The sequence below is a fragment of the Oncorhynchus masou genome, chromosome 14 (genome assembly GCF_036934945.1).
Source record: "Oncorhynchus masou masou isolate Uvic2021 chromosome 14, UVic_Omas_1.1, whole genome shotgun sequence".
Lineage (NCBI taxonomy): Eukaryota > Metazoa > Chordata > Actinopteri > Salmoniformes > Salmonidae > Oncorhynchus > Oncorhynchus masou.
The window spans coordinates 13,584,939-13,609,435 of record NC_088225.1 but is presented as its reverse complement, the minus strand read 5'-3'; the positions used below and the strand labels follow the sequence as shown (position 1 = coordinate 13,609,435).

Here is a 24,497-nt window from a genome sequence, read left to right as displayed (position 1 = left end):
ATAAAGGTTAAATAAAAAGATAGGGCCAAGTAGTGGAATAGTAGGGAGGTTTTAATGGGTGAAGGGTTAGTTCGTAGGACATTTTTTCTTCCCTTTATCCTCCCATTTTAATTTCACAAACTAATGAATTCACACTCCAGAACAGTAAGACACAGCCATCACGGTGGGTGGCGGCATGCACCGCTAACGAATGTTTGGGGACCGCCATAATACCATAGAATATTGACGTGCTGACGTAAATGATAAGCCGAAATTCAACATGGCCGATAACAAGTGAAAGAAAACCACATCTGGACAAATGTATCCAATATATCAGTAATATACTTCACTTTGAGAGTCGTTTGAAAAAAAAATTGTATATATAGCTAATGTGGTTGATTTGTGTTTTGGAATAGTTTTGCTACTCGTGACACAATTGTTTGGTCATTAGCTAGTTGACATTTTTCGAATAGCTAGCAACTGCAACGCTGACGGGGCTAACGGTAGCTAGCCTCCAAGTCTGCGTTTTTTTTCCCGCCGCGAGGACGTGCTAGCTCGCTGGGAGACGGACAAGTGTCGCTCCGATTAATTTATGGATTCCTACGTTTTTAATTAGATGGCTTCGTATGCTAGCGCATTTGCTTCGAAGTGTTTTTGCTTAGTTTGGGGGGTTCGGGTGGAGTCTGTCACCGATAGCAAGTAGCTAGCCGGCTTTAGTTTGTGTTGACACAAAACGACCAGAGAGCACACCACTAGTTGCAGAAAGGACTAAAGGAACTGAGCCCTTCTACGTGAAAAAAAGCTAACATGGATCCGAAGCGTGGATACAACAGAAGACATCAAAACAGCAGCGATTCGAGCAGTAACAGCCCGGGGTCGCCAGCCAGTCCTGCACCGGGAGTCAGCAAAGCAGCAGCGGCCAATACATTTGCCAATGATGGAAGCTTTATGGAGATGTTCAAGAAAAAAATGGAGGAAGAAAAAAGGAAAAAAGAAATGGACCAAGGATGCGGTGATAAAAGTACTGCTGACGAAGGACAGTCGACACAGGAAAAGAAGACTCCGAGTGTGACCAGCTTTGTAAGGGGTTTGGCAGTTGTTAGCTAGAGATTGTAGCCAATGGCAATGTCTCAATTAACAAATGACAAACATTTTTTTATCCACCACACACAGCTCACGTTAGTGAATAGTTACATCACAATAGAGGGATACATTCACACGTGAAGAGGTGCACTGCAGTGTCACCAACAAGTAACCTGAGATCCACATCAGGTCTAGACATTGGAAAGCATTCATTAGCTACTCAAGACTTCAGGAATGTTTCCCGTGATAACATAGGCTTGTTCTGTGTTCTCTCGTCTTGTGAAGTCTCCATTGGCAGTCCACCCACAAGGGCTCGTATAACGGTTTCAGTCTTCTATCCCCTAACCCAGGTGGGGAAGCGCAGAGGTGGCTCTAAATTGGCCCTCAAGACTGGCATGGTTGCGAAGAAACAGAAAGTAGATCCTGAGGTTCAAGAAATGTTTTTCCCAGATCGTTTTGTCATGACATCGTCTTCATGAAATACCACTTGTCCTCTAAGCCATTGTCTAATTATTTATTCTGTTTTCCAGATGGAGGGCAAGGGGGATGCCTGGACAAAATACATGGCAGAGGTGAAAAAGTATAAAGCCCACCAGTGTGGCGATGATGACAAAACCAGGCCCCTGGTCAAATAGACTCTGGAGGACCTTTAGAAAGAAAAACCAACAGGGATTAGGACAGCCATCAAACCTTCTGCATACTGCCAGACTCTTTACAGCTGTAGAAGCGATCACCTATTTAATGTTTAATCTTGTTTTTCCTGTTTTCTTTTTGGGTTTAAATGAATGTCAGCTTGTGTGCTGTATGGGGCAATAGCATTTTGATGTGGAGTTAAAAAGGCTTTTGGGATTGTATTGGAGTACATTACTGGTCCTGCTTGATTATTTAAGGATTATGCTGTCAGGATTGTAGCTCCTGGATTAAGTCATGAGTAATTTTCTGAATTTGCGATATGGCATTTGATGTCAGCTAAATTATAAGCACCGCCCATTGACCTGTATGTGTTGGCTTTGTCTGGACCCAGAACCCTAAAGAACCTCTGTGCTGTTTCAACCTCAGTCTGGTGGAGGCACAGAAAGTTGTGCAGCCTTGTGTTGATTCATTTGACCTTTCGGGCTGCTTTGGATAAGCAACTGTCAGGTAGTGTCTCCAGTTTGTTACCCATCAAATAAACTTTTGATTAATCAGACTCCAGGTAGCATGGTAAAGTGTTTCTTTGCAATGCTGACCATTTGTGGATTTTAAGAGCCAATATTGAGACGGGGGGGTTAGTTCAACCCACTCTGATATACTTTAACTTTTCACTATGTGGATGTTATTGGCTTGTTTTCCATTTTTATGGAGTGTAGTACTTCATGACAGCGAGTGAAGGCACAAGACAGGAGGGAACGGAAGTACCCATGCTGATGACCATAGAAAGTCACCGATATACCATTTTGCTATCCTGCATAGTTCATGGCTTGTTTTATTGAATTTGGTGGAGTTATGTACAGCAAAAAAAATACAGCTCCGGTCCCTAAATTCAACAACATTCGCATTTAGTATAATTTCTTACAGGTCTAGATAATTACATTGAAAAAGCACCACCAAATAGACACACTAACTCAGGTATCAGAGAGGGAGGGTTACAAATTTGCACACTGATGCTAAATAGTGCATTCACACACACAAACCAACAAGCAGACATTCATTCTCCCTCCCTGACCACAGTGATAAAGGTCTTCTGTAAACATGACAAAACAAACTTGTCATTAAGCCTTACAATTTACAATATTAAAACAATTATCAAATTGCTGTTAAAAATAAGTAACAGCCGGAAGATTATCGAGAGGGTCCAATTCCCTATTTCAGGCCCATCCTGTGTTTGGGCAGCTTCTGTTAGTCATTCAAAGTCATCCTTGTTCCTGATTTATCCGGATAGCTGTCATATCATAGAGGATATCCCCAGTGTTCCAAACAGGCGTGGTCAAAGAGACTTCCTCTTCACATCCCCTCCTTGGGTTTGATTGACATCTGGACAGGAAGAGTAAATGAAATATTGATAGGAAACAAAAACATATTTAAACAACACAAATGACAACCACCGACATGACGAAAGTGACAGGCATGCACAGAGACTACGGAGGGTCAGGCAGGGAAAGATGTCTTTTCTTCTTGGGGACATTTGAAGTGACAGCAGGCTGAGAGGAGAGAGCAGGGTCACAGGGAAGGGCAGATTTTACCTGAGAAAGCGAGCTGTAAGTGAGGAGGCAGAGCAACCTGAGACCCTGACTGGAGACTCTTTAACAGATCTGAGGAGAGACAGGAGGACATGGGAGGGAGGAGACACACATGAGAGTGTAGGTCAAGGGAATGGTGAGATAGGAAAGGCAGTGGAGACAAAACAAGAATGGGATGCAAGACAGAAGAAACGGGTTTAAAGGAAAAGAGATGAGCCAAGTCAAATAGTAAATGGATGTAAAAGCACAGGAGATTAAATGGAAGAATAACATTTTAAAGAAGAGGCAGAGTGAGAAGGGGAGAAATGAGGGAAGAACCAAAGAAACAATATGGGAGAATGTCAGACAATGGAGAAAAACATTGCAGGCTTCCAGACACAGCATGGGGATTTAACACAATGGCCCAACAACATAAAATACAAACAAACTATACACATACCCAGACATCAACATACACACAGACTAGACAAAAGCAACCCCATCTCGATCAGCTGTTCTATATTCAACTTCTGCTACGTTACAGCCGTATTCTAAAATTGATTAAACCCCCCCCCACGATTAAGCAAATACAGGTTTTTAGAAATGTTTGCAAAACAAACCTGAAACGTCACATTTAATGAAGTATTCAGGCCCGTTACTCAGTATTTTGTTGAAGCACCTTTGCCAGCGATTACAGCTTAGTTTTCTTGGGTATGACGCTACAGTCAGAGGTCCTGAGAGCTCTGGAGTAGGTTTTTATCAAGGATCTCTCTGTACTTTGCTCTGTTCATCTTTCCCTCGATCTTGACTAGTCTCCCAGTCCCTGCCGCTGAAAAACATCCCCACAGCACGATGCTGCCACGACCATGATTCCCCATAGGAATGGTATTGGCCAGGTGATGAGTGGTGCCTGGTTTTCTCCAGATGTGACGCTTGACATTCTGGCCAAAGAGTTCTTTAGGTGCCTTTTGGCATACTCCAAGTGGGCTGTCGTGCTTTTTACTGAGGCGTGGCTTCCGTCTGGGCACTCTACCATAAAGACCTGATTGGTGGAGTGCTGCAGAGATGTTTGTCCTTCTGGAAGGTTCTCCCATATCCACAAAGCAACTCTGGAGCTCTATCAGTGACCATCGGGTTCTTGGTCACCTCCCCGACCAAGGCCCTTCTCCCCCGATTGCTCAGTTTGGCTGAGCGGCCGGCTCTAGGAAGGGTCTTGGTGGTTCCAAACTTCTTACGTTTAAGAATGTTGGAGGTCACTGTGTTCTTGGGGACCTTCAATGCGGCAGACTTTTGGTAGCCTTCCCCGGATCTGTGCCTCAAAACAATTCCTTCGACCTCATGGCTTGGTTTTGGCTCTGACATGCACTGTCAACTGTGGGACCTTATATAGACAGGTTGGTGCCTTTCCAAATAATTTCCAATCCATTGAGTTTACCACAGGTGGGCTCCAATCAAGTTGTATAAACATCTCAAGGATAATTACAGGGAAACAGGATGCACCTGAGATCAATTGAGTCTCATAGCAAAGGGCCTGAATACTTAAGTTCGTTTTTATTTTTAATACATTTGCAAACATTTCTAAAAACCTGTTTTCATTATTGGGTATTGTGTGTAGATTAAGGCTGTAATGTAACAAAATGTGGGGAAATTAGGGAGTCAAGACTTCCCAAAAGCTCTACATTTTTCAGTTTTTTCGTGTTTCTGTGGACTGGCTGTGTCACTCACTCTGGGTCAGGGAGAATGCTGAGTTGTTGCTGGTTGAGGAGCCGCTGGCCCCGGTGCTGGAGCCAGCTGTGCCCCCTAATGGGGGCAGGTTTAAGAGTGAAGGAAACTGGAAGGGCAGGGAGACGGGAACCAGCCCCCCCAACATCCCAAAGCCCAGTGGGAGAGATGGAGCAGAGCCAAGAAGACTGCTGCTGGCTGAGGACACCTGGTGAACAAAGGTATATAATTAACCAATAAGGCCCGAGGTGGTGTGGTATATGGCCAATATACCACGGCTACGGGCTGTTCTTATGCACGACGCAACGCGGAGTGCCTGGATACAGCCCTTAGCCGTGGTATATTGGCGATACAGCATAACCCCCTGGAGGTGACTTATAGCTATTATAAACTGGTTACCAACGCTATTAGAGCAGTAAAAATAAATGTTTATCATTATTCTCATGGTATACAGTCTGATACACCACGGTTTTCAGCATTCAGGGCTCGAACCACTCAATTTTTAATTAGAAATATAGACCCAGACCAACAGACAACATATACAAAACATAAGAGATAAAATACATAAATACACAGACAACACAACCACACAGTAGACAATAAACTAATTTTGAACATTTGCTGCACCATGACCTTGTCCCACCCAGCTACCATCTCTTACTTACCTGTGGCAACTGAGAAGAGACAGACTGTGTGGAGACAGATTTAATAGGCTTAGCCCCCTGAATGGTTCCACCTGCTAGCCTTTGTCGCTGATTGGCCGAGGTTGTGGTAGGGGAGGGACTGGATCCCAAATGCTTGCTGATGGATGAGGTGTTGGTAAGGCTGGTGTTGGCACTGCTGCTGATGAGCTGAGAGGGGCTCTTCTGCCCTCCTTGAGGGGTGTAGCTGCCCTGGACCAGTTTGGCTGGCCCTCCCGGAGCACCTGAGAAAGGTGGGCGGAACCCTGCTGGGCTTTTGGAGGAGTACTGGTGCATACTGGAAGCTGCCTGAGGCCTGGGATTGGGGGAGGGTGAGAAGGTGGTGGGCGTTAAGGGGTTGGGGAGGCGAGCGGTGAGTTTGATGATGGGCGAGGTGCTGCTGTGGGAGGACTTGGTGAGAGTGGCCTGCATGGGGGTGATGAAGTTGGACTGCTGCTGAGCTTGGGCTCCTGAGAGAGAGTGGGAGGAGGAGGGAGAAGGGGAGGGGAGAGAGGTGTCACCGCTGTTGGCTTTAGTATTATTGCTGCCAAAGCCCTTCTGATTGGGGGGCGGCCGCGGCTTAGGCTGGGAGTGAGAGCCGGGAGCGTTGGCTTTACTCAGGGCCGTCCCAGCAAGCCTCTGAGTGCTCAGCACTGATTGTCTGTGAGCCTGAGCACCTCCACCCTTCATCGACCCCAACCCCTCGCTCCTCGCTGAGGACAGAGAAGGGGAGATGGTGGGAGGCCGAGAGAGAGAGGAGGGGGAGGAGGAGGTAGAGACGTAGAGAGGTGTGTTGGAGCTGGGTGTGTTGATGGTGCTCTTCTTGTGCTTCTGGAGGAGAGGTGAGGCGTGGAGGGAGGACTGGGCAGTCTTGGGCCTATCAGGGGAGGGGGGACTGTCCCCTTGGACCAGGCCCTTGGCTGCATTGCTGAGGAGGGCCAGGGCCTGGGAGATGGAGTCCAGGGCGGGGGCGGTCAGCTCTTCATCCAGGGAGTCCAGCAGACAGATGGTCTCAGCGGGGGACTGGGAGGGCCGGTAAGCCACTGGGGCAGCAGGGGAGGGGGTCGCACCAACTGAGGGGGTGGATCTCTGGACCCAACTACCCTCCTGGATCACCAAACAACATAGGAGATAGAAAGAGAAAACAATTAGTGTGATCTAAATCTATTCAAACAACAATGGTATTGAAATGACAATCATGCACGTAATGCATCAGACTGCAAAACAACAACCTTGGGTTTAGACTTGGGAGTAGGAACCATCTTTTTCTTGGCTCTGGATAACAGTGAAATCAAAAGGAAAAATAGTGCATAATTAAGAACACGAGTGTTAACTTATTTTAAAAATCACTATATGTAAGTAAAGTATATCAAACTCACGGATTGCCAGTAAGGTGACAATGAACCATGAGGGTCTCTTTGAATAGTATCCTGAGGAGGAGAGAAACGTGGAGAGATTTTTATTTATTTACCTTTATTTAACTAGGCAAGTCAGTCAAATTCTTATTTACAATGACGGCCTACCAGGGAACAGTGGGTGAACTGCCTCGTTCAGGGGCAGAACAACAGATTTTTACCTGGTCAGCTCATGGATTTGATCCAGCAACCCTTTGGTTACTGGCCCAAAGATCTAACCACTAGGCTACCTGCCGCCCCATGTGGTGTAGGGAAATGCAAACTAGGTTAAATGGTCAAATTGTATACTTTTATGCAAACGCACACACTGACCTGCCCTGCATCCAGCCCTTGGGCCACAGCGGTTTCACCTCAGTCTCCATGAAGGCCTTGAGATAGTCCTCTGGAGACTGGGAGCTCTGGCCCTCCAGCTCATAGCAGCCCAGCTTCACCCTCACCAGGTTACACAGCAACATCCTACAGACCAACATGTTCCACCAACTATGCATTACAATTTCAGCTCCACTGTTGGCGATTGATTCGTTCTTTTTGGACAACTCTTTTTACTGACTCGAGAGTCATGATTCGCTTTTCTGGGTGACTAGTTAATTTTAGTAATTTGTTTGACTTGCTGGCTGCATTTAATTCTAAAGCAGGATTAATACACACTCCTTCTGTCACTCCAGAGATGTGCTCCGGCCAACAACTGTTCGTCATATGAGTGCAGGTAAAATAGATCATGCTGCAGGCAGCATAGAAAATAAAAAATACATGTTTAGAACTAATAAACGATTGCATGGTGCAAGAATGAATGCTATGATGGACACAGCTTTGTAGAACCAAAAGATACACAGCTTCTGCTCAACAAACTTGAATCATTGTGAACTGCAAACGATATTGTGCTTATCACCCTCACACCACTCAAGCAATGCATTCCGCCAAGAGTCGTTCACAATCGTGTCCTGTTGCGGCCACAACTAGACTGTTTCAAATGTACCAAGAAATAATCGTATTTGTATGCCTAGCAATCAACAAATATACATTTTTTAAAGCACCATTTTACAAGTCTGTCACAAACGACATCTCCAATAAGCCCCTTACGGTGAACGAACTATGAACGAGAGGCTTGTAGAATTATTACTATTTCTAGTTTTTAGTTATCGTTCACCGGGGTCCTGCATGCTCTGGGCATTACTGACTCAAATGAACAAAATGAGTCAAAAGATTAATTCATTTGACTGAATGAGTCAAAGATCGGAGTCAGTAAAAAGAGCCGAACGTCCCATCACTACACTAAACCAAAACACCTGTATAACATAATTGTATGATGTTAAATTCACAAATGAGAGCTCACCTGAGCTTCTCATCCCAGACAAACTTCTTGCGAGGTCCCATCACTCTCTTCCCAGGCTTCTCCTCATCCTCCTCTTCTGATCCGTTCTTTTCCCCCTCTTCTGAATGCTGTCTGTAAATACACAACCCAGAGAGAATATTGGACGAGGAGTGGAAAAATAGACAGCAAGGGACAAAAGGAGAGGTATGAGAGGAAATAAGAGGTGAACAGAATGCAGGAGAAGAAAGGAGGTCTTACTTGGCCACTTTGGCGATGCAGTCCATGTTGTATCTGGCAATCTGCTCTGGCATCACGCTGCACACAGCCAGCTTCAGCTTCAGTAGCGGGGCACGCAGACGGTCATCCTGGATGACAGAAGATGGAAAAGGTTACAATCACGCACACCAGATGACACTCACGCCACACACTCCGTTAACAAACAATCTACAATTAGATAGAAGACAACAGGCATATTATGTGCACACAAAATGTCAATCATTTTAGTGCATACACACACACCTGGATATTAAGGCTGAGTTTCTTTAGGCGTTTGAGCAGAGCCTCCTTGTTGCAGGGCACAAAGGCCTCGAGATGGGAGTAGACTGAAGAGCGCACTGCTGCCGGCTGCTCCTGGACCTGCAACTCAATACTGACCAACACACAGAGGAAGAGGGTTAGACATTAAAATAAACACTGACTAACACATTCAGAGAGATGGTCAAGGGAGGAAAGACGGTTTGTTCTGTTGTAAAGAGTTCTTAGCAGAGACTCACTCCAGTAGGATGTTGTTCATGTCCAGCGTGAAGAACTTTTTCCTGCCCTCTTGATCAAACTGATGAGAAGCCTGTTCGTTGGAGAATAATTCAATTTCAGAAATCCTCTAAAACAAACTATATTATGCTCAAATGGACACTGAAATGTAATGCAAATCAATCAATCACCTGACGTTTCACTCCTCTAAGCCTCACATTGTCGTCTAAGCCTTTCTTTTTGACTCCCTTTGTTACAGTACCTCTCGCTCTTGGCCTCCTCTCCTCCCTGCCTCCACTACCTTTCTCTCCTCTTCCTGATATTCCCCTTGCCCTTTCCCTTCACCGTTCTGTCAGAGAGAGTTGGCACTTGTTTTCCCCTCATCATCTCCTTCAAAGAACATCACTGCTCTCTCGTTGCCACAGCAACCTCTACTTCTCACTCCTAGCTGTGCCCTTGAGAGAATGCATGTGTTACTCTGGTCTCTTTATGGAAGGAAATATCAAAATTGTGACAATCATCACTTTTCATTTTAAAGGGGGGGGGGGAATCAATGCACTCCATGTAATGTGCTTGAAAGTTTTCAACGAGCAGTGAGGGCCTTTAGACCCTACAAATCAAATAAAGAAACTGACTTAAGATCTAAAATATCTCTAAATATGAAATATATCTGCAGCTGGATTTGATTGAAGATGTCAGTCACTTACCACTCTGAGGTCCTCAATGCGCTTACTGAGAGGGGCAGGCAGTCCATTAGGCAGAGGAGGAGGGGGCAGGAGACCTCCTTGTGCCCCCTGGACCCTACCCTGGACCCTACCCGGAGCACCGTTCTCCCCCTGCGCAGGGCTGGAGGGCTGAGGTGAGTCCAGCAGCCCAAAGTCCAAGTCGCCCATCATGTCCTGCAGCATGTCGTTGCTATTGGCTGAGCCCAGCAGTGACATCATGGCAGGGTCGTTGGCCAGGTCAGCCATACTGATGTCGTTGGGTTTAGGGTGGGCGTTGAGCAGGGCACGGTTGGCGTTGTGCTGGCTACGGGGCAGGCCAGGGTTCTTCTTGCGGTTTTCCTCCTTCTCCCGCGTGAAGCGCCGGAGCATGGCGGCCAGATTCAGAGAGTCCTTCATCAACTTCTTCCGCTTCTTCTTCTCTGGCCGGTGGACATTCAGGCCAGATGCTCTGGAAGATAACATAGGACCGTTGCGTTGCTACATGGAGCTTGTTACAAGCCATAGACATATAGCATAACTACGAAACACACAACTCAAGTCAAAGTCAGGCAATAAGTTCATACATCATATGAGCTTAAACATCAGTTAACTTCAGAAGTGGCACAACAGATGTAGAACATTGCTCACCCTTGCTTTGGCATCCTGATCTTCCTGGGCTTTTTCTCATCCATTTTACTGCCATCTTGCTTTTTCATTCGCTTCTTTATTACACACTCCTCACCATCTTTCAACTTCTACAGACAGGAGGAACAAAAACTAAGCTTGTCACATGATATAGAAATCGAGTTTAACACTGAATAACATTTGTTCATATATTGAAAAGGTGTGTGTGTGTGTAACCCACCTTGAAGTCCTCTCCCTCTGACTCGGAGGCTGCTCTGAACTGCAGGGTGCCAGTGTTGATGTAGAACCCCCCCAGCTTAGTGTTGAGGGAGGCTGGCACCAGCTCATCATACTGAGGGGAAGAAAGTAGCTAAGGGATAATCAACAAGGGGCTACGTATTCTCTGGAAAATAATAAACAACATGGAAGGTGTGTTCGACGACACGATAGTGGAGTGGAACTAACCTTCCATGGAGTTGCATTATTTTCCGAGTTGACTTTCCCTTTTAAACCATGGCTATAATTTAACAAATTTACAGTTAGAAATTCATTCAACATCCACTGAAGTAGCTAGCAAGTTTACTAGATATAGTAGCTACAGTAGTTGCCTTGGTAACCAAACAAACAACTTGCTATTATGAAAATGAAATTCAACAATGCCAATAATGTTCTCAACGTATGCCTTCAAATGCAGCTCAAACATAGAACATGTAAGAATGAACTGTAGCTATTGAATTATACCGTGCTGATATACCATGCATTATAGGGAAATAATGCCCGTCAAGCCAATCAGGAAAGACTATTCAACAATGCCTTGGTATAACAAGTTACAAACAGCAGAGAAACTAATAAGCAAGTATGGGGGAGAGGAATGCAATGTGTTAATGAAAAAGGATCTATGATACAAGAGATGGGGGTAAAATGCAAATATGTTAAAGCATATGTTGATGCTTGTTTACATGAGTCTGTTCACAAAGGAAGGATTCTGCAGTATATGAGCAGACAGAGGGTACATACAGCCTCAGAGTTATCAATGAATGGGTCAGTCTCATCGTAGCCAAAACCAATGTCGATGAGATCCTGCACCCTGTCCTTCCTCTTCTTTTTCCCTGTATTGGCCTGTGACTAGAGGAAACAAACAATTACAGTTGACTGGGTGAAAATATACAATGCAAATTAAACTAATTCAATCTATTTGATCTATGTGTAGACCTATTTGTTTCCACCACAGAGTAAAGGGACCTACATATTTGCTCTCAAATTTCTTGGCAAGTGCCTCGATTTCTCTTCTCTCCTTCTCGTCATCTGCAAAGGGGTCGTTGGGGTCCAGGGCTGGCGTCAGGCCTTTAGGAGGTCCTGGAGCAGGAGACTTCTTCACCTTCAAGAGACAATCAGGCATGTCAGGAAATGAGAGTCGGTAATATGGGTTCAACTGTGGATTCTTACTAGCTTAAAATGTCATCTTAAAAGTTGTACCTCCAGCAAGATGGGAAATAGATGTGTCATTACCATATTATATGATTTATATAACGGTAATATAAGCATTCATATGAAAATTAGAAAAACGTTATAGCCTACATGAAGTTGGCATGCTTACATCATATCTAAGAATACTGTAGCTACAGTTGGCCAACATCGCTCTTGTTGACAACAGCACCATAGCCTCGAGAGCTTACACTTCAAGCTGCCTACGCGTTCACCGGCCCAGCCTGTTGTGTTATCACTTGTAGCCTTGACTGATTTCACGTCTTTACCTGGGTAGATTGAACAAGTTCACTGTAGTTGAATTCAGCAGATCCCCGTTCGCTGGGTTCGGGCAAGGAGAGGTTCAAGCGCACTGTTACACGTTCTGTTTCCGCTGAATCCCCGTCACCGGATTTCACGACACCGAATGGACTAGCACCAGTACCACCTCCTGGCCTGGTTGCTGCACTTCCACCCCCTCCATCTTCCCCCAAACTGATTTCGGCCTCATCTTCCCGGCGGCGTTTCTTGGATTCCGAAAGCGGTGCATTGTTGTTAAAAGAAGAGATTGTGACAAACGGCACTTTTCTCGGTTCGGCCATTTGATGCTGACCGTCGGAGTCCCTCGGTACGAACACACAAGGGAGGACGAGACTTCACTGAACTAACGTTACTGTAGCTTGCTATCTAAAATTGGGAATGTTCGACAACTAACGTTAGTTTACCATCTAGCTATATCAGGTAATAAAATGCCTTAAACCACACAGTGGTATGTTCTGCACCTCCCAGGTTAGCTCCGGGGCCTTTGAATCACGAGGAAGAGTAGTTTTAGTTGTTTCCATTAAAATGTTCGGTAGTTACCGCAAGGAGGCATCTGAAGTAGCCATCTTGACCATTATTATCATTATTCAGTGAGAGTAGTAACTGGGCGTGCGTATGAAAAACGGAAACAGAACAGCCAGGGAGCAGTCTTTGACCAATCATAGGACGAGAACGCCCTTCAAAGACCGCCCATTTTGCATACTAGCGCGAATATGGAGAATCGATTGTCCCCGACTCTGGCACGCGGGATGTTTAGACGAGGTTCCTTGAACACTTTTATCTGGGCTGAACGCACCGGAACACAGGACTACCGTTCGTTAGAAAATATGCATTGAAACCAACAAATTCTAATGTTTTATATTTCTGTATGATAAAGGACTGGTATTTTTTTCTTCATAAAACGTAATGTCAAGGCCAGAGATAGTAAAAGCACAGGTGTGGTATAAGATTTAAATATTTATACACATAGGAAAGTATGTACAGAATAAATGTGCATAAAATCGACACCAATACAATGTACTAGCAAAATAACAAACAGGAAAGAGATTAATGAATAATGAACAAACTGGCACTTATGGTGAAGTTTTGCATTTGACTGTCAGTTTGCCCAAAGGACCCTTTTCTTCATATAGGCTATGCATTCTTACATAAGGAATCATAACATCACAGAGAAACCCTGTTGTCCTTGGCCCATTTCTTCAGAATCCTGATGATGTATTCCACCTGAGGATTCCCAGTGTTCCTCAGCAAGGGCAGCACTTCCCTCAAAGCCTCCCTGAAAAATACACACAATTGAGCACATTATGGTAACATAAAAACTCACACTGTTAGACTTCAACAATGCAACATACAGCCCATCATGTCAAAAGAAATGTGTTCGGTCACTGAGCGGAGGACAGATTATTTCAACGCTATACAAAGTGGTGACATTCATGATCCTACATCAATCCAATAGATTGTTAAGGTAGACATGGTACCTACCTGGGTTCTCTGCTTGCCAAAATTAGCTGAAAGATACCCACACAGGCTCCCCTTTTGCCCTCCCAGTACTCAGGGTTGGGGTCCAATCTCTCCAAGATATCAAATGCCTTTGCTGAGTAGTAGAACTGGCCCATCTGTAGATGAGAGAGAGAAGAGTTACACATGGTGCAAATCAGTGGTGTAAAGTACTTAAGTAAAATGACTACTTAAGTCGTTTTGGGGGGTATCTGTACTTTACGATTTATATTTGACTACTTTTACTTTACTACATTCCTAAAGAAAAGTATGTACTTTTTACTCCATACATTTTCTCTGACACCTAAAAGTACTCATCACATTTTGAATTAATTTACTTATCAAGAGAACATCCCTGGTCATGCCTACTGCCTCTGATCTGGTGGACTCAATAAACACAAACTTCGTTTGTAAATGATGTCTGAATGTTGGAGTGTGCCCCTGGCTATCTGTAAATTAAAAAAATCTTGAAAAGGTGTCTGTCTGCTTTGCTTAATATAAGGAATTTGAAATTCTTTATACTTGTCTTTTTTTGAATTACATTTACTTTTAATACTTAAGTATATTTAAAACCAAATACTTCTAGACTTTTACTCAAGTAGTATTTTACTGGGTGACTTTCACTTTTACTTGAGTCATTTTCTATTAAGGCATCTTTACTTTTACTCAAGTATGGCAATTGTGTACTTTTTCCACCACTGGCACAAGTGCTCTCAGAATGAAATAACTTCTGTCCTGATGGGGAAATTAAACATTTAGGAAGTTGAGTGATTTTGGAATTAATAAAGGAGAGTAACCTTGTAGCAATCATTGGCAATGAGCTGCAGGAGGCTGAAGGACTCTGCTGAGGTCTCCATCTTCATGTAGAGCTCCCAGGCCAGACGGGCCTTCTGGTTCATAATGTCTGAGTAGGACAACATGGTTCATTGACAACAATAGAACAACCACACAGTGTTATACCAGCAAATGTTTACTTTGTTTAATGAGAAGGAGAACATACAGCAGCGTGCCAGCCAGCTCAGGTACACATAGTCACTCTTGTTCTTGTCATTTTGAATCAACAGGAAGATCTGGGAGACAAAGAGAAAGCACACACTTTTAACAGACAATAAAACATACATTTGTATCAGTGAAAAAGTTTTTTAAAATGACATCATAATAACCCCAAAAGTACATGTCAAGGTTTTACCTCTTCTGCCTCCCTGTAGTTGCCAACAGCAGCTTTGGCCTGTGCATAGTTGAAGTTGAAGGCATCATCGTTGTAGAAGTAACTCTGAGAGCAATGAGAGTTCAGAGTATTTAGAATCCATTGAAGAATGATAATTATAGAACATCAATATTCTATGTGGACACAAATATGTGTCATGGTATTATGCTGTGCTTACCTTGACAGAATTGAGGTAGATGAGCACATCCTCAAACTGCCTGAGCAGAAAGAAACAAGAAGCCATGCACTGTCTGCCAGGGATGGTGTCTAAGACACAGGGAAAGGAATTGTTAAAGTAAGCACCAGTGTAAAAACGTATTCACCATTGAATTAGTGCAGTACAAAAATGTTACTCGAGTCAGTATTTTAAATATCTGGAGGAGCACTCACCACATTCGCTAGCTGAGCCACCAACCAGCTGGAAAAACTGCTGAGCAATCTTCAAATGATCTCTCTGTAATGGAAAAATAACGTAATAACACACAAACAAAATCAGGCGGGTATCAAGGCAGAACTATAGATATACTGTACATGAATCTATAGTTACAGTGCCTTGCGAAAGTATTCGGCCCCCTTGAACTTTGCGACCTTTTGCCACATTTCAGGCTTCAAACATAAAGATAGAAAACTGTATTTTTTTGTGAAGAATCAACAACAAGTGGGACACAATCATGAAGTGGAACGACATTTATTGGATATTTCAAACTTTTTTAACAAATCAAAAACTGAAAAATTGGGCTTGCAAAATTATTCAGCCCCTTTACTTTCAGTGCAGCAAACTCTCTCCAGAAGTTCAGTGAGGATCTCTGAATGATCCAATGTTGACCTAAATGACTAATGATTATAAATACAATCCACCTGTGTGTAATCAAGTCTCCGTATAAATGCACCTGCACTGTGATAGTCTCAGAGGTCCGTTAAAAGCGCATCATGAAGAACAAGGAACACACCAGGCAGGTCCGAGATACTGTTGTGAAGAAGTTTAAAGCCGGATTTGGATACAAAAAGATTTCCCAAGCTTTAAACATCCCAAGGAGCACTGTGCAAGCGATAATATTGAAATGGAAGGAGTATCAGACCACTGCAAATCTACCAAGACCTGGCCGTCCCTCTAAACTTTCAGCTCATACAAGGAGAAGACTGATCAGAGATGCAGCCAAGAGGCCCATGATCACTCAGGATGAACTGCAGAGATCTACAGCTGAGGTGGGAGACTCTGTCCATAGGACAACAATCAGTCGTATATTGCACAAATCTGGCCTTTATGGAAGAGTGGCAAGAAGAAAGCCATTTCTTAAAGATATCCATAAAAAGTGTTGTTTAAAGTTTGCCACAAGCCACCTGGGAGACACACCAAACATGTGGAAGAAGGTGCTCTGGTCAGATGAAACCAAAATTGAACTTTTTGGCAACAATGCAAAACGTTATGTTTGGCGTAAAAGCAACAGAGCTCCTCACCCTGAACACACCATCCCCACTGTCAAACATGGTGGCAGCATCATGGTTTGGGACTGCTTTTCTTCAGCAGGGACAGGGAAGATGGTTAAAATTGATGGGAAGACGGATGGAGCCAAATACAGGACCATTCTGGAAGAAAACCTGATGGAGAGTCTGCAAAAGACCTGAGACTGGGACGGAGATTTGTCTTCTAACAAGACAATGATCCAAAACATAAAGCAAAATCTACAATGGAATGGTTCAAAAATAAACATATCCAGGTGTTAGAATGGCCGAGTCAAAGTCCAGACCTGAATCCAATCGAGAATCTGTGGAAAGAACTGAAAACTGCTGTTCACAAATGCTCTCCATCCAACCTCACTGAGCTCGAGCTGTTTTGCAAGGAGGAATGGGAAACAATTTCAGTCTCTCGATGTGCAAAACTGATAGAGACATACCCCAAGCGACTTACAGCTGTAATCGCAGCAAAAGGTGGCGCTACAAAGTATTAACTTAAGGGGGCTGAATAATTTTGCACGCCCAATTTTTCAGTTTTTGATTTGTTAAAAAAGTTTGAAATATCCAATAAATGTCGTTCCACTTCATGATTGTGTCCCACTTGTTGTTGATTCTTCACAAAAAAATACAGTTTTCTATCTTTATGTTTGAAGCCTGAAATGTGGCAAAAGGTCGCAAAGTTCAAGGGGGCCGAATACTTTCGCAAGGCACTGTATATATACACTGAACAAAAATATAAAACAACAATTTCAAAGATTTTACTGCGTTACAGTTCATATAAGGAAATCAGTCATTTACATTACATTTACATTTAAGTCATTTAGCAGACGCTCTTATCCAGAGCGACTTACAAATTGGTGAATTCACCTTCTGACATCAGTGGAACAGCCACTTTACAATAGTGCATCTAAGTCATTTAAGGGGGGGGGGGGTGAGAAGGATTGCTTTATCCTATCCTAGGTATTCCTTGAAGAGGTGGGGTTTCAGGTGTCTCCGGAAGGTGGTGATTGACTCCGCTGTCCTGGCGTCGTGAGGGAGTTTGTTCCACCATTGGGGGGCCAGAGCAGCGAACAGTTTTGACTGGGCTGAGCGGGAACTGTACTTCCTCAGTGGTAGGGAGGCGAGCAGGCCAGAGGTGGATGAACGCAGTGCCCTTGTTTGGGTGTAGGGCCTGATCAGAGCCTGGAGGTCAATTGAAATAAATACAGATATGCATCTGTGTCACAAGTACCTTCAAAGAAAGTTGGGGCATGGATCAGAAAACCAGTCATTATCTGGTGTGACCACTATTTGCCTCATGCAGCTCAACACATCTCGTTCGCATAGAGTTGATCAGGCTGTTGATTGTGGCCTGTGGAATGTTATCTCACTCATCTTCAATGGCTGTGTGAAGTTGCTGGATATTGGTGGGAACTGGAACATGCTGCCGTACACATCAACCCAGAGCATCCCAAACATGAGCATCCCAAACATGCTCAGTGGGTGACATGTCTGGTGACTATGCAGGCCATGGAAGAACTGGGACATTTTCAGCTTATAGGGATTGTGCACAGATACTTGCGACATGGGGCCGAGCATTATCACGCTGAAACATGAAGTGATGGCGGCTGATGAATGGTACAACAATGGGCCTCAGGATCTCGTCACGTTATCTCTGTGCATTCAAATTACCATCAATAAAATGCAATTGTGTTCGTCGTCCGTAGCTTATGCCTGTCCTTACCATAACCCCACCGCCACCATGGGGCACTCTGTTCACAACGTTGACATCAGCAAACAATTCGCCCTCAGAACACCGTACACGTGGTCTGCAGATGTGAGGTCAGTTGGACGTACTGGCAAATTCTCTTAAAAAAGGATGGCGGCGGATTATGATAGAGAAATAAACATTAAATTCTCTGGCAACAACTGCAGTCAACATGCCAATTTCACGCTCCCTCAAAACTTGAGAAATCTGTGGCATTGTGTTGTGTGACAAAACTGCACATTTTAGAGTGGCCTTTTATTGTCCCCAGCCCAAAGTGCACCTGTGTCATTGAGCATGCTGTTTAAATTAATCAGCTTCTTGATATGCAACACCTGTCAGGTAGATGGATTATCTTGGCAAAGGAGAAATGTTCACTAAGATGTAAACACATTTGTGCACAGAAAGCTCATGAAACAAGGGAACAACACGTTACATGTTGCGCTTATATTTTTGTTCAGTGTAGTATCTAAATGTATCTCTGTTACTCACCGACCCCATCTCCTGTCCGAGTGCAGCATTCACAACCCCCTTCAAGATGTACTCCTGAAAAACAGGCAGGGAGAGGTTACAGCACATATGCACTTACCATACGCCACAATCCATTGAGTTTATGGCTGCACTAACCCTGGCAAAGAGAGGAGGAGGATAGGAAAGAGGGGGAGATGGCGAGAGAGAGCTGGCTGCACACACACACTTACTGTACGCTGATGTACATTAAGACTAACACTGCCCTGAACCTGAGAGAGAGAGAGAGAAAGGGGAGGTTAATACACAAACGCCTACCACAAATGTCTACCCTGCAAACGCAGAAATACACCGCAAACTACACTATCCTTGTAGAAGGAGGAAGAGGAAAAGGGAGAGCAGGGAAGAGAGGGTAAGATTACTGGACCCTAAAATAGCTGAGGGACAGGAGACGAATGATAGGCGGGATGAAAAAATAAGGGAGGGAGTGAAATCTGGAAATGGTGAATCGAAATAGAGGAATTAACCTGTGGTGTGGTGGGTTCTAAGTCTTTGATGAGCTGGTAGGACTCCTGGACATCATCTGAGAGAGATAGAAAAATAAAATGACTATCCATATATTAACAGTAAAAAAGAAAACACTTAGTTATCAATCCATTATCATTACATTGGCTAGTCAGGAATAAAAGTGGCAGCCCACCTTGTCTGAGGTAGTAGATGACCAGATTGAGACGAGCCTCAGTAATGACATCAATCAGTGCAGGCAGCACTTGCAGGGCCCCCTCCCCACTACGAAACACCACCTGAACACCAGAGAAAGAATCAAAAAGGGTAATTTGCTTGCATGCTGCTACACACATGAGTTGCAAAACTGCTATGTTCCCTAGACTGTTCCCTAGACTCATGACTCTCACCAGGTTGTGTCGGATTAACTCCTTGGCAAACTCAAAGGAGCTGGAGGAGATATCTATCAGGTTTTCCAGCTCAGTCTGAGAGAAGGAAAATGTGATTTTAGTTGTTTAATACTACAATGTTGTACACTTCGGAGTCACTGACTGAAGCCTTAGAAACATTAACAAAGCAACATTTAGACAAACAAGGTTTAATTTTGAGAATGATTTGCTCAGGACTCTCGTCAAGTTGCATTACCTCTGCTGCTTTTCCGTTGTAGAGCCTGAAGTGGTTGCAGGCCTTGAGGTTGAGAGCGATGGTGGAGTCTGGGACGCTCTGCAGGTAAACAGCCAGCACCTCCTGGGACACATCGTAGTAGTCCAGCTTGTAGTAGCACAGAGCCACATACACATTCAGGGCCAGGAAGTCTCTGCAGCAGACACAGTATGAACAGAGCATGAGCTCCGCTGACTCACAGTAGGTACAAGGAATCGCTCTTTCCCACCCTCTCACCTGCAAAAGCAGTCACTTAGCCTCCTCTCCAGTCTCCGTTATCTTCTCTTGTCTCAACACAGGGAAACTATCACTCTCCCTCCCTCTCTAACTCCCCCTCTCCTCATCTCATAGTCTGTGCCGCTACTCCCATGTGTCAGGATTACATTTGGAGTGTTTCCCGGTGTCTCTGTCACTCTATGGTGCATTCTGTTGCCTGTCACCTGTTCTGCAGCAGGATACGTTTGTAGATGTCGATGGCCTCCTGGTAGTGGGAGCGCATGTAGTGGATGGAGGCCAGGCTGAGCTGGTCCTCTGTCACATCCTCCAACTCCTGGTGGAAACCCATCAGCTGCTTCTCATCATTGAACTGGGAAAAAAAAGAAATAGATCAGAAATAAGGGCATAATAGAACTAATTCTGTTATATAACTTGTTTGGTACCATAGCACTGAATGAATGAGCTAGAGATAAGGGTGAAAGCTGACCTTGTGAGCCAAATGGAACAGTACTCGATTCTGCAGCTGGCATTTAGGGGCTGAAAGAGGAAGCACGTAAGGTCACCTTTTGTAATAAAGCAACAAAATGTGAGAATGGGGAACAGGGTGGATGAGGTACCCTTGCGTGAAGCCTCCTCTGCTTCTTTGTAAAGCCCCAGGAAGAAGAGAGTACAGGCCAGGTAGACCCACACATCCGGGCGGCAGTCTGGTTTGTCTGTCAGGGCCTTGTATTCCTGAAGAAGGAATAGACATAGGTTTTAGTTCATGTCTCACAAATCAAAAACAGGAAAATACTTTCACACATCCAAACCAACATTACTGAATTCAATAAAGGTTTTCAAACCTCCATGGCTCTCTTGTAGTCACCAAGGTGGAAAGCACAGTAGGCCAACCACAGGTCTGCATCCTCCCCTCGCTCGCCAACATTGCGCTGAAACTGAGCAAATTTAACCATATTGATAGGATGAGCATCATATTTCGCAGACAGTAATGTAATCACTGCATTGTTCAAAGATATAACAGCGCTATAAACCTATATGTCACACTTCAGAAGGCATGCAGCCAGAATGGCATTTACCTCCAACAATGTAATGGCCCCCAGATAGTCTCTTTGAACTAGGAAGTCCTCGACAAGCGGTGGCTTTTTTTCTTTTGTCTTCTTATTTACTGGGATCTCCCCACCAACAGCTGCTGGCTTTACTCTGGACAGAATCTGAGAGAATGAATATGAAAATTATATAGAACTCCACAGCCGGTGCTGTCCACAACAGAGCCAGCCATAATTACTAAGGGCCCATCCAACTAGTTACTTGTCTCAAACCTGTGGCTGGGTTGCAACCTGGTCTCAAAACATTTCGTATTATTCTCTATGTAAATCCCTGAAACTCCCATTTATCATGATATGTTATGTTTCGTATGACATTTTTTAGTTTAAGGTTGTCCATCACCCATTTCGTATGAAATGTTACGAATTTGCTAAACATACACTATGTAACCATACAACCTAAGTAACCATACCAAACATATTATACTTATTTCAGTATCCCGGATTTAAATGTACTGTTACGTATGTTACGGTTTAGTCTATGAGACCAGGCTGGCGTGCTAGGTAACGTTACATTTCTACAACAACAACAAATATAATCATCCATCACGGAAATGTTTACAGACTTCTTCGTGTGGTAGCTAACCTAACGTCAATGCTAAATTGCATAGACTACTAAGCAAAGGTTCAATAGCTAGCTAACAGTGCGTTCATGTTAGCGAACGTTACGTTAGTGTAGCTGCATTCAGTAAAGCAAACACTTACCATGGCCAGTGGAGTTAGTCGTCACGAAAGCGCAGTAACAGCGCTCAGATAATCAGACAAGATACATGTTTTTCTAATCAAGAAATATGTGCTAACCCAGCTAGCTAGTGTAACAGATAGCTGTTGACAAACATGGGAGCTCTTGTCGCCAAGCAACGTCCCCACCAGTCTTTTCCCCTCCCGAGCATACTGGTTTATCACTGTGTTAAGAGCTGGAGTTGTAGAAAGTGAATTATAGACGCATGGCGAGTATGCCAAAAAACATTAAGGTTTATACTGCTAACACTATTGCACACGCTTGTCTTATAAGTGGACATAAAGTCTCACATCCATTCATCATCACAGCAGATGAGGAATAGCAGATTCCTCAGTGGTTGAAAATTGTACCACTTCTCCCAATATGATGTAACAGGGTTATTCTGCAGCTACGGGCACTATGTCCTCTGGGTAATTTTGGGGGATTTTATTAATACATGTGTTTAAAAATTTAGGTTGAGTGTAGTGTGAATTTAACATATAAAAAATAAAAACATCTCTATCAAGTATTTTAGCTACTTTTCAGATGCATTTTATACCTACATTTCACTATTTTACCCTTGTCCCTGACCCATACTTTTGTGCTTCTACTATGTTTTTCTATGAGAAAACACGAATAATTACATATTATAAACTGGGTGGGTCAAGCCCTGAATGCTGATTGGCTGACAGCAGTGGTATATAAAGACCCTATACCACAGGTATGACAAAACCTTCATTTTTACTGCTCTAATTATGTTGGTCATCAGTTTATAATAGCAATAAGGTACCTCAGGGGTTTGTGGTATATGGCCAATATACCACGGCTAAGGGCTGTGTCCAGGCACTCCAAGATGCGATGTCCTAAGAACAGCCCTTAGCCGTAGTATATTGGCCATATACCACATCCCCCATGCCTTATTGCTTAATTATATAATTTTATCTTGTAGAGAGAGTCAATTAAATAAAATCTATATCAACATTTATTGTGAGTATGCCCTTTATATTTGCACAAAATCAGTGGTTTAAAGTACTTGATGAAAAATACTTCCAAGTACTACTTAAGTAATTTTTGGGGGTATCTGTACTTTACTATTTATATTTTTGACAACTTTTAATTTTACTTCACTAAAGAAAAAACAATGTACTTTTTACTCCATACATTTTCCTTGACACCCAGAAGTACTCGTTACATTGCGAATGCTTAGCAGGAAATGAAAATGGTCCAATTCACAAATTTATCAAGAGAACATCCCTGGTCATCCCTACTGACTCTGATCTGGCACTCACTTAACACAAATGCTTAAACTCAAGGTAAATATTGCTGGTGTAGAGAATATTTTTTATTATCAGTCATTTCCAAACCGGACATAATTTATTTAATTTGTGGTAGAATTTGTATTTTTTTGTATTTATTTTGTGCTTAGTGTAAACTATATTCTAGATAATACTAGCCAAAGCATGCTAAGCAGTCTGTCATTTTTCTCCAAAAACTTTAGAAGTGTCATTTCCATCCCAAACTTATAATGGCTTGCGAAAGTTTTCACCCACCTTGCCATTTTTCCTATTTTGTTGCCTTACAACCTGGAATTAAAAATTATTTTTCAGGGGTTTGTATCATTTGATTTACACAACATGCCTACCACTTTGAAGATGCAACATATTTTTTGGTGAAACAAACAAGAAATAAGACAAAAACAGAAAACTTGAGCATGCATCACTATTCACCCTCCCCCCACAGTCAATACTTTGTAGAGACCACCTTTTGCAGAAATTACAGCTGCAAGTCACTTGGGATGTCTCAATAAGCTTGGCACATCTAGCCACTGGGATTGATGCCCATTCTTCAAGGCAAAACAGGTCCAGCTCCTTCAAGTTGGATGGGTTCCGCTGGTGTACAGCTATCTTTAAATCATACCACAGATTCTCAATTGGATTGAGGTCTGGGCTTTGACTTGGCCATTCCAAGACATTTCAATGTTTCACCTTAAACCACTTGAGTGTTGCTTTAGCAGTATGCTTAGGGTCATTGTTCTGCTGGAAGGTGAACCTCTGAAACAGGTTTCGCCTCAAGAATTTCCCTGTATTTAGCGCCATCCATCATTCCTTAAATTCTGACCAGTTTCCCAGTCCCTGCCGATGAAAAACATCCCCACAGCATGATACTACCACCACGCTTCACTGTGATGAGGTGTTGGGTTTGCGCCAGACATAGCGTTTCCTTGATTGCCAAAAAGCTCAATTTTACTCTCTTCCATATGTTTGTGGAGTTTCCCCACATGCCTTTTGGCAAACACCAAACACATTTGCTTATTTTTCTTAAGCAATGTCTTTTCTGGCCACTCATCCGTAAATCCTAGTTCTGTGGAGCGTACGGCTTAAAGTTGTCCTATAGTCAGATACTCCAATCTCCTCTGTGGAGCTTTGCAGCTCCTTTAGGGTTTAGTCTCTTTGTTGCCTCTGATTAATACCCTTCTTGCCTGGTCTGTGCGTTTTGGTGGTCTCTTGGCAGGTTTGTGGTGCCATTTTCTTTCCATTTAAAAAAAAATGGATTTAATGGTGCTCCATGGGATGTTGAAAGTTCTGAATATTTTAACCCAACCATGATCTGTACTTCTCCACAACTTTGTCCCTTAACTGTTTGCAGAGCTCCTTGGTCTTCATGGTG

At 43.5% G+C, this 24,497-nt stretch overlaps 3 protein-coding genes across 8 annotated transcripts; 1 reads left to right on the top strand and 2 right to left on the bottom strand.

Moving 5' to 3' along the window:
- Positions 1–216: 216 nt before the first annotated feature.
- On the top strand, positions 217–2,251 carry LOC135554303 (telomerase RNA component interacting RNase-like). The gene is made up of 3 exons (XM_064986531.1): positions 217–1,059; positions 1,413–1,490; positions 1,593–2,251. The coding sequence occupies exons 1-3, from the start codon at positions 787–789 to the stop codon at positions 1,695–1,697; spliced, it is 456 nt and encodes a 151-aa protein (XP_064842603.1). The 5' UTR covers positions 217–786; the 3' UTR covers positions 1,698–2,251.
- Positions 2,252–2,509: 258 nt separating this feature from the next.
- On the bottom strand, positions 2,510–12,860 carry LOC135554302 (ubinuclein-2-like). Of its 5 annotated transcripts, none has more exons than XM_064986525.1 (17): positions 12,222–12,860; positions 11,714–11,845; positions 11,485–11,592; positions 10,709–10,819; positions 10,492–10,598; positions 9,847–10,312; positions 9,163–9,233; positions 8,909–9,038; positions 8,648–8,754; positions 8,411–8,521; positions 7,390–7,533; positions 7,042–7,092; positions 6,895–6,937; positions 5,648–6,769; positions 4,986–5,190; positions 3,285–3,353; positions 2,510–3,075 (listed from the first exon to the last, which is right to left on the bottom strand). In XM_064986525.1, the coding sequence occupies exons 1-17, from the start codon at positions 12,531–12,533 to the stop codon at positions 3,029–3,031; spliced, it is 3,336 nt and encodes a 1,111-aa protein (XP_064842597.1). In that variant the 5' UTR covers positions 12,534–12,860; the 3' UTR covers positions 2,510–3,028. The 5 variants fall into 5 exon arrangements, with proteins under 5 accessions (XP_064842597.1, XP_064842601.1, XP_064842598.1 ...); XM_064986529.1 differs by lacking the exon at positions 12,222–12,860 and adding an exon at positions 12,065–12,206; XM_064986526.1 differs by lacking the exon at positions 3,285–3,353.
- Positions 12,861–13,196: 336 nt separating this feature from the next.
- On the bottom strand, positions 13,197–22,168 carry LOC135553729 (intraflagellar transport protein 56-like). 2 transcript variants are annotated; one of them, XM_064985677.1, is made up of 19 exons: positions 21,815–22,168; positions 21,083–21,217; positions 20,849–20,941; positions 20,624–20,738; positions 20,494–20,543; positions 20,231–20,376; positions 19,773–19,944; positions 19,538–19,612; positions 19,324–19,426; positions 19,151–19,206; positions 18,857–18,895; positions 18,648–18,701; positions 15,347–15,410; positions 15,135–15,223; positions 14,939–15,022; positions 14,750–14,819; positions 14,547–14,653; positions 13,735–13,868; positions 13,197–13,528 (listed from the first exon to the last, which is right to left on the bottom strand). In XM_064985677.1, the coding sequence occupies exons 1-19, from the start codon at positions 21,815–21,817 to the stop codon at positions 13,417–13,419; spliced, it is 1,701 nt and encodes a 566-aa protein (XP_064841749.1). In that variant the 5' UTR covers positions 21,818–22,168; the 3' UTR covers positions 13,197–13,416. The 2 variants fall into 2 exon arrangements, with proteins under 2 accessions (XP_064841749.1, XP_064841750.1); XM_064985678.1 differs by lacking the exon at positions 18,857–18,895.
- Between the last annotated feature and the right edge of the window lie 2,329 nt (positions 22,169–24,497).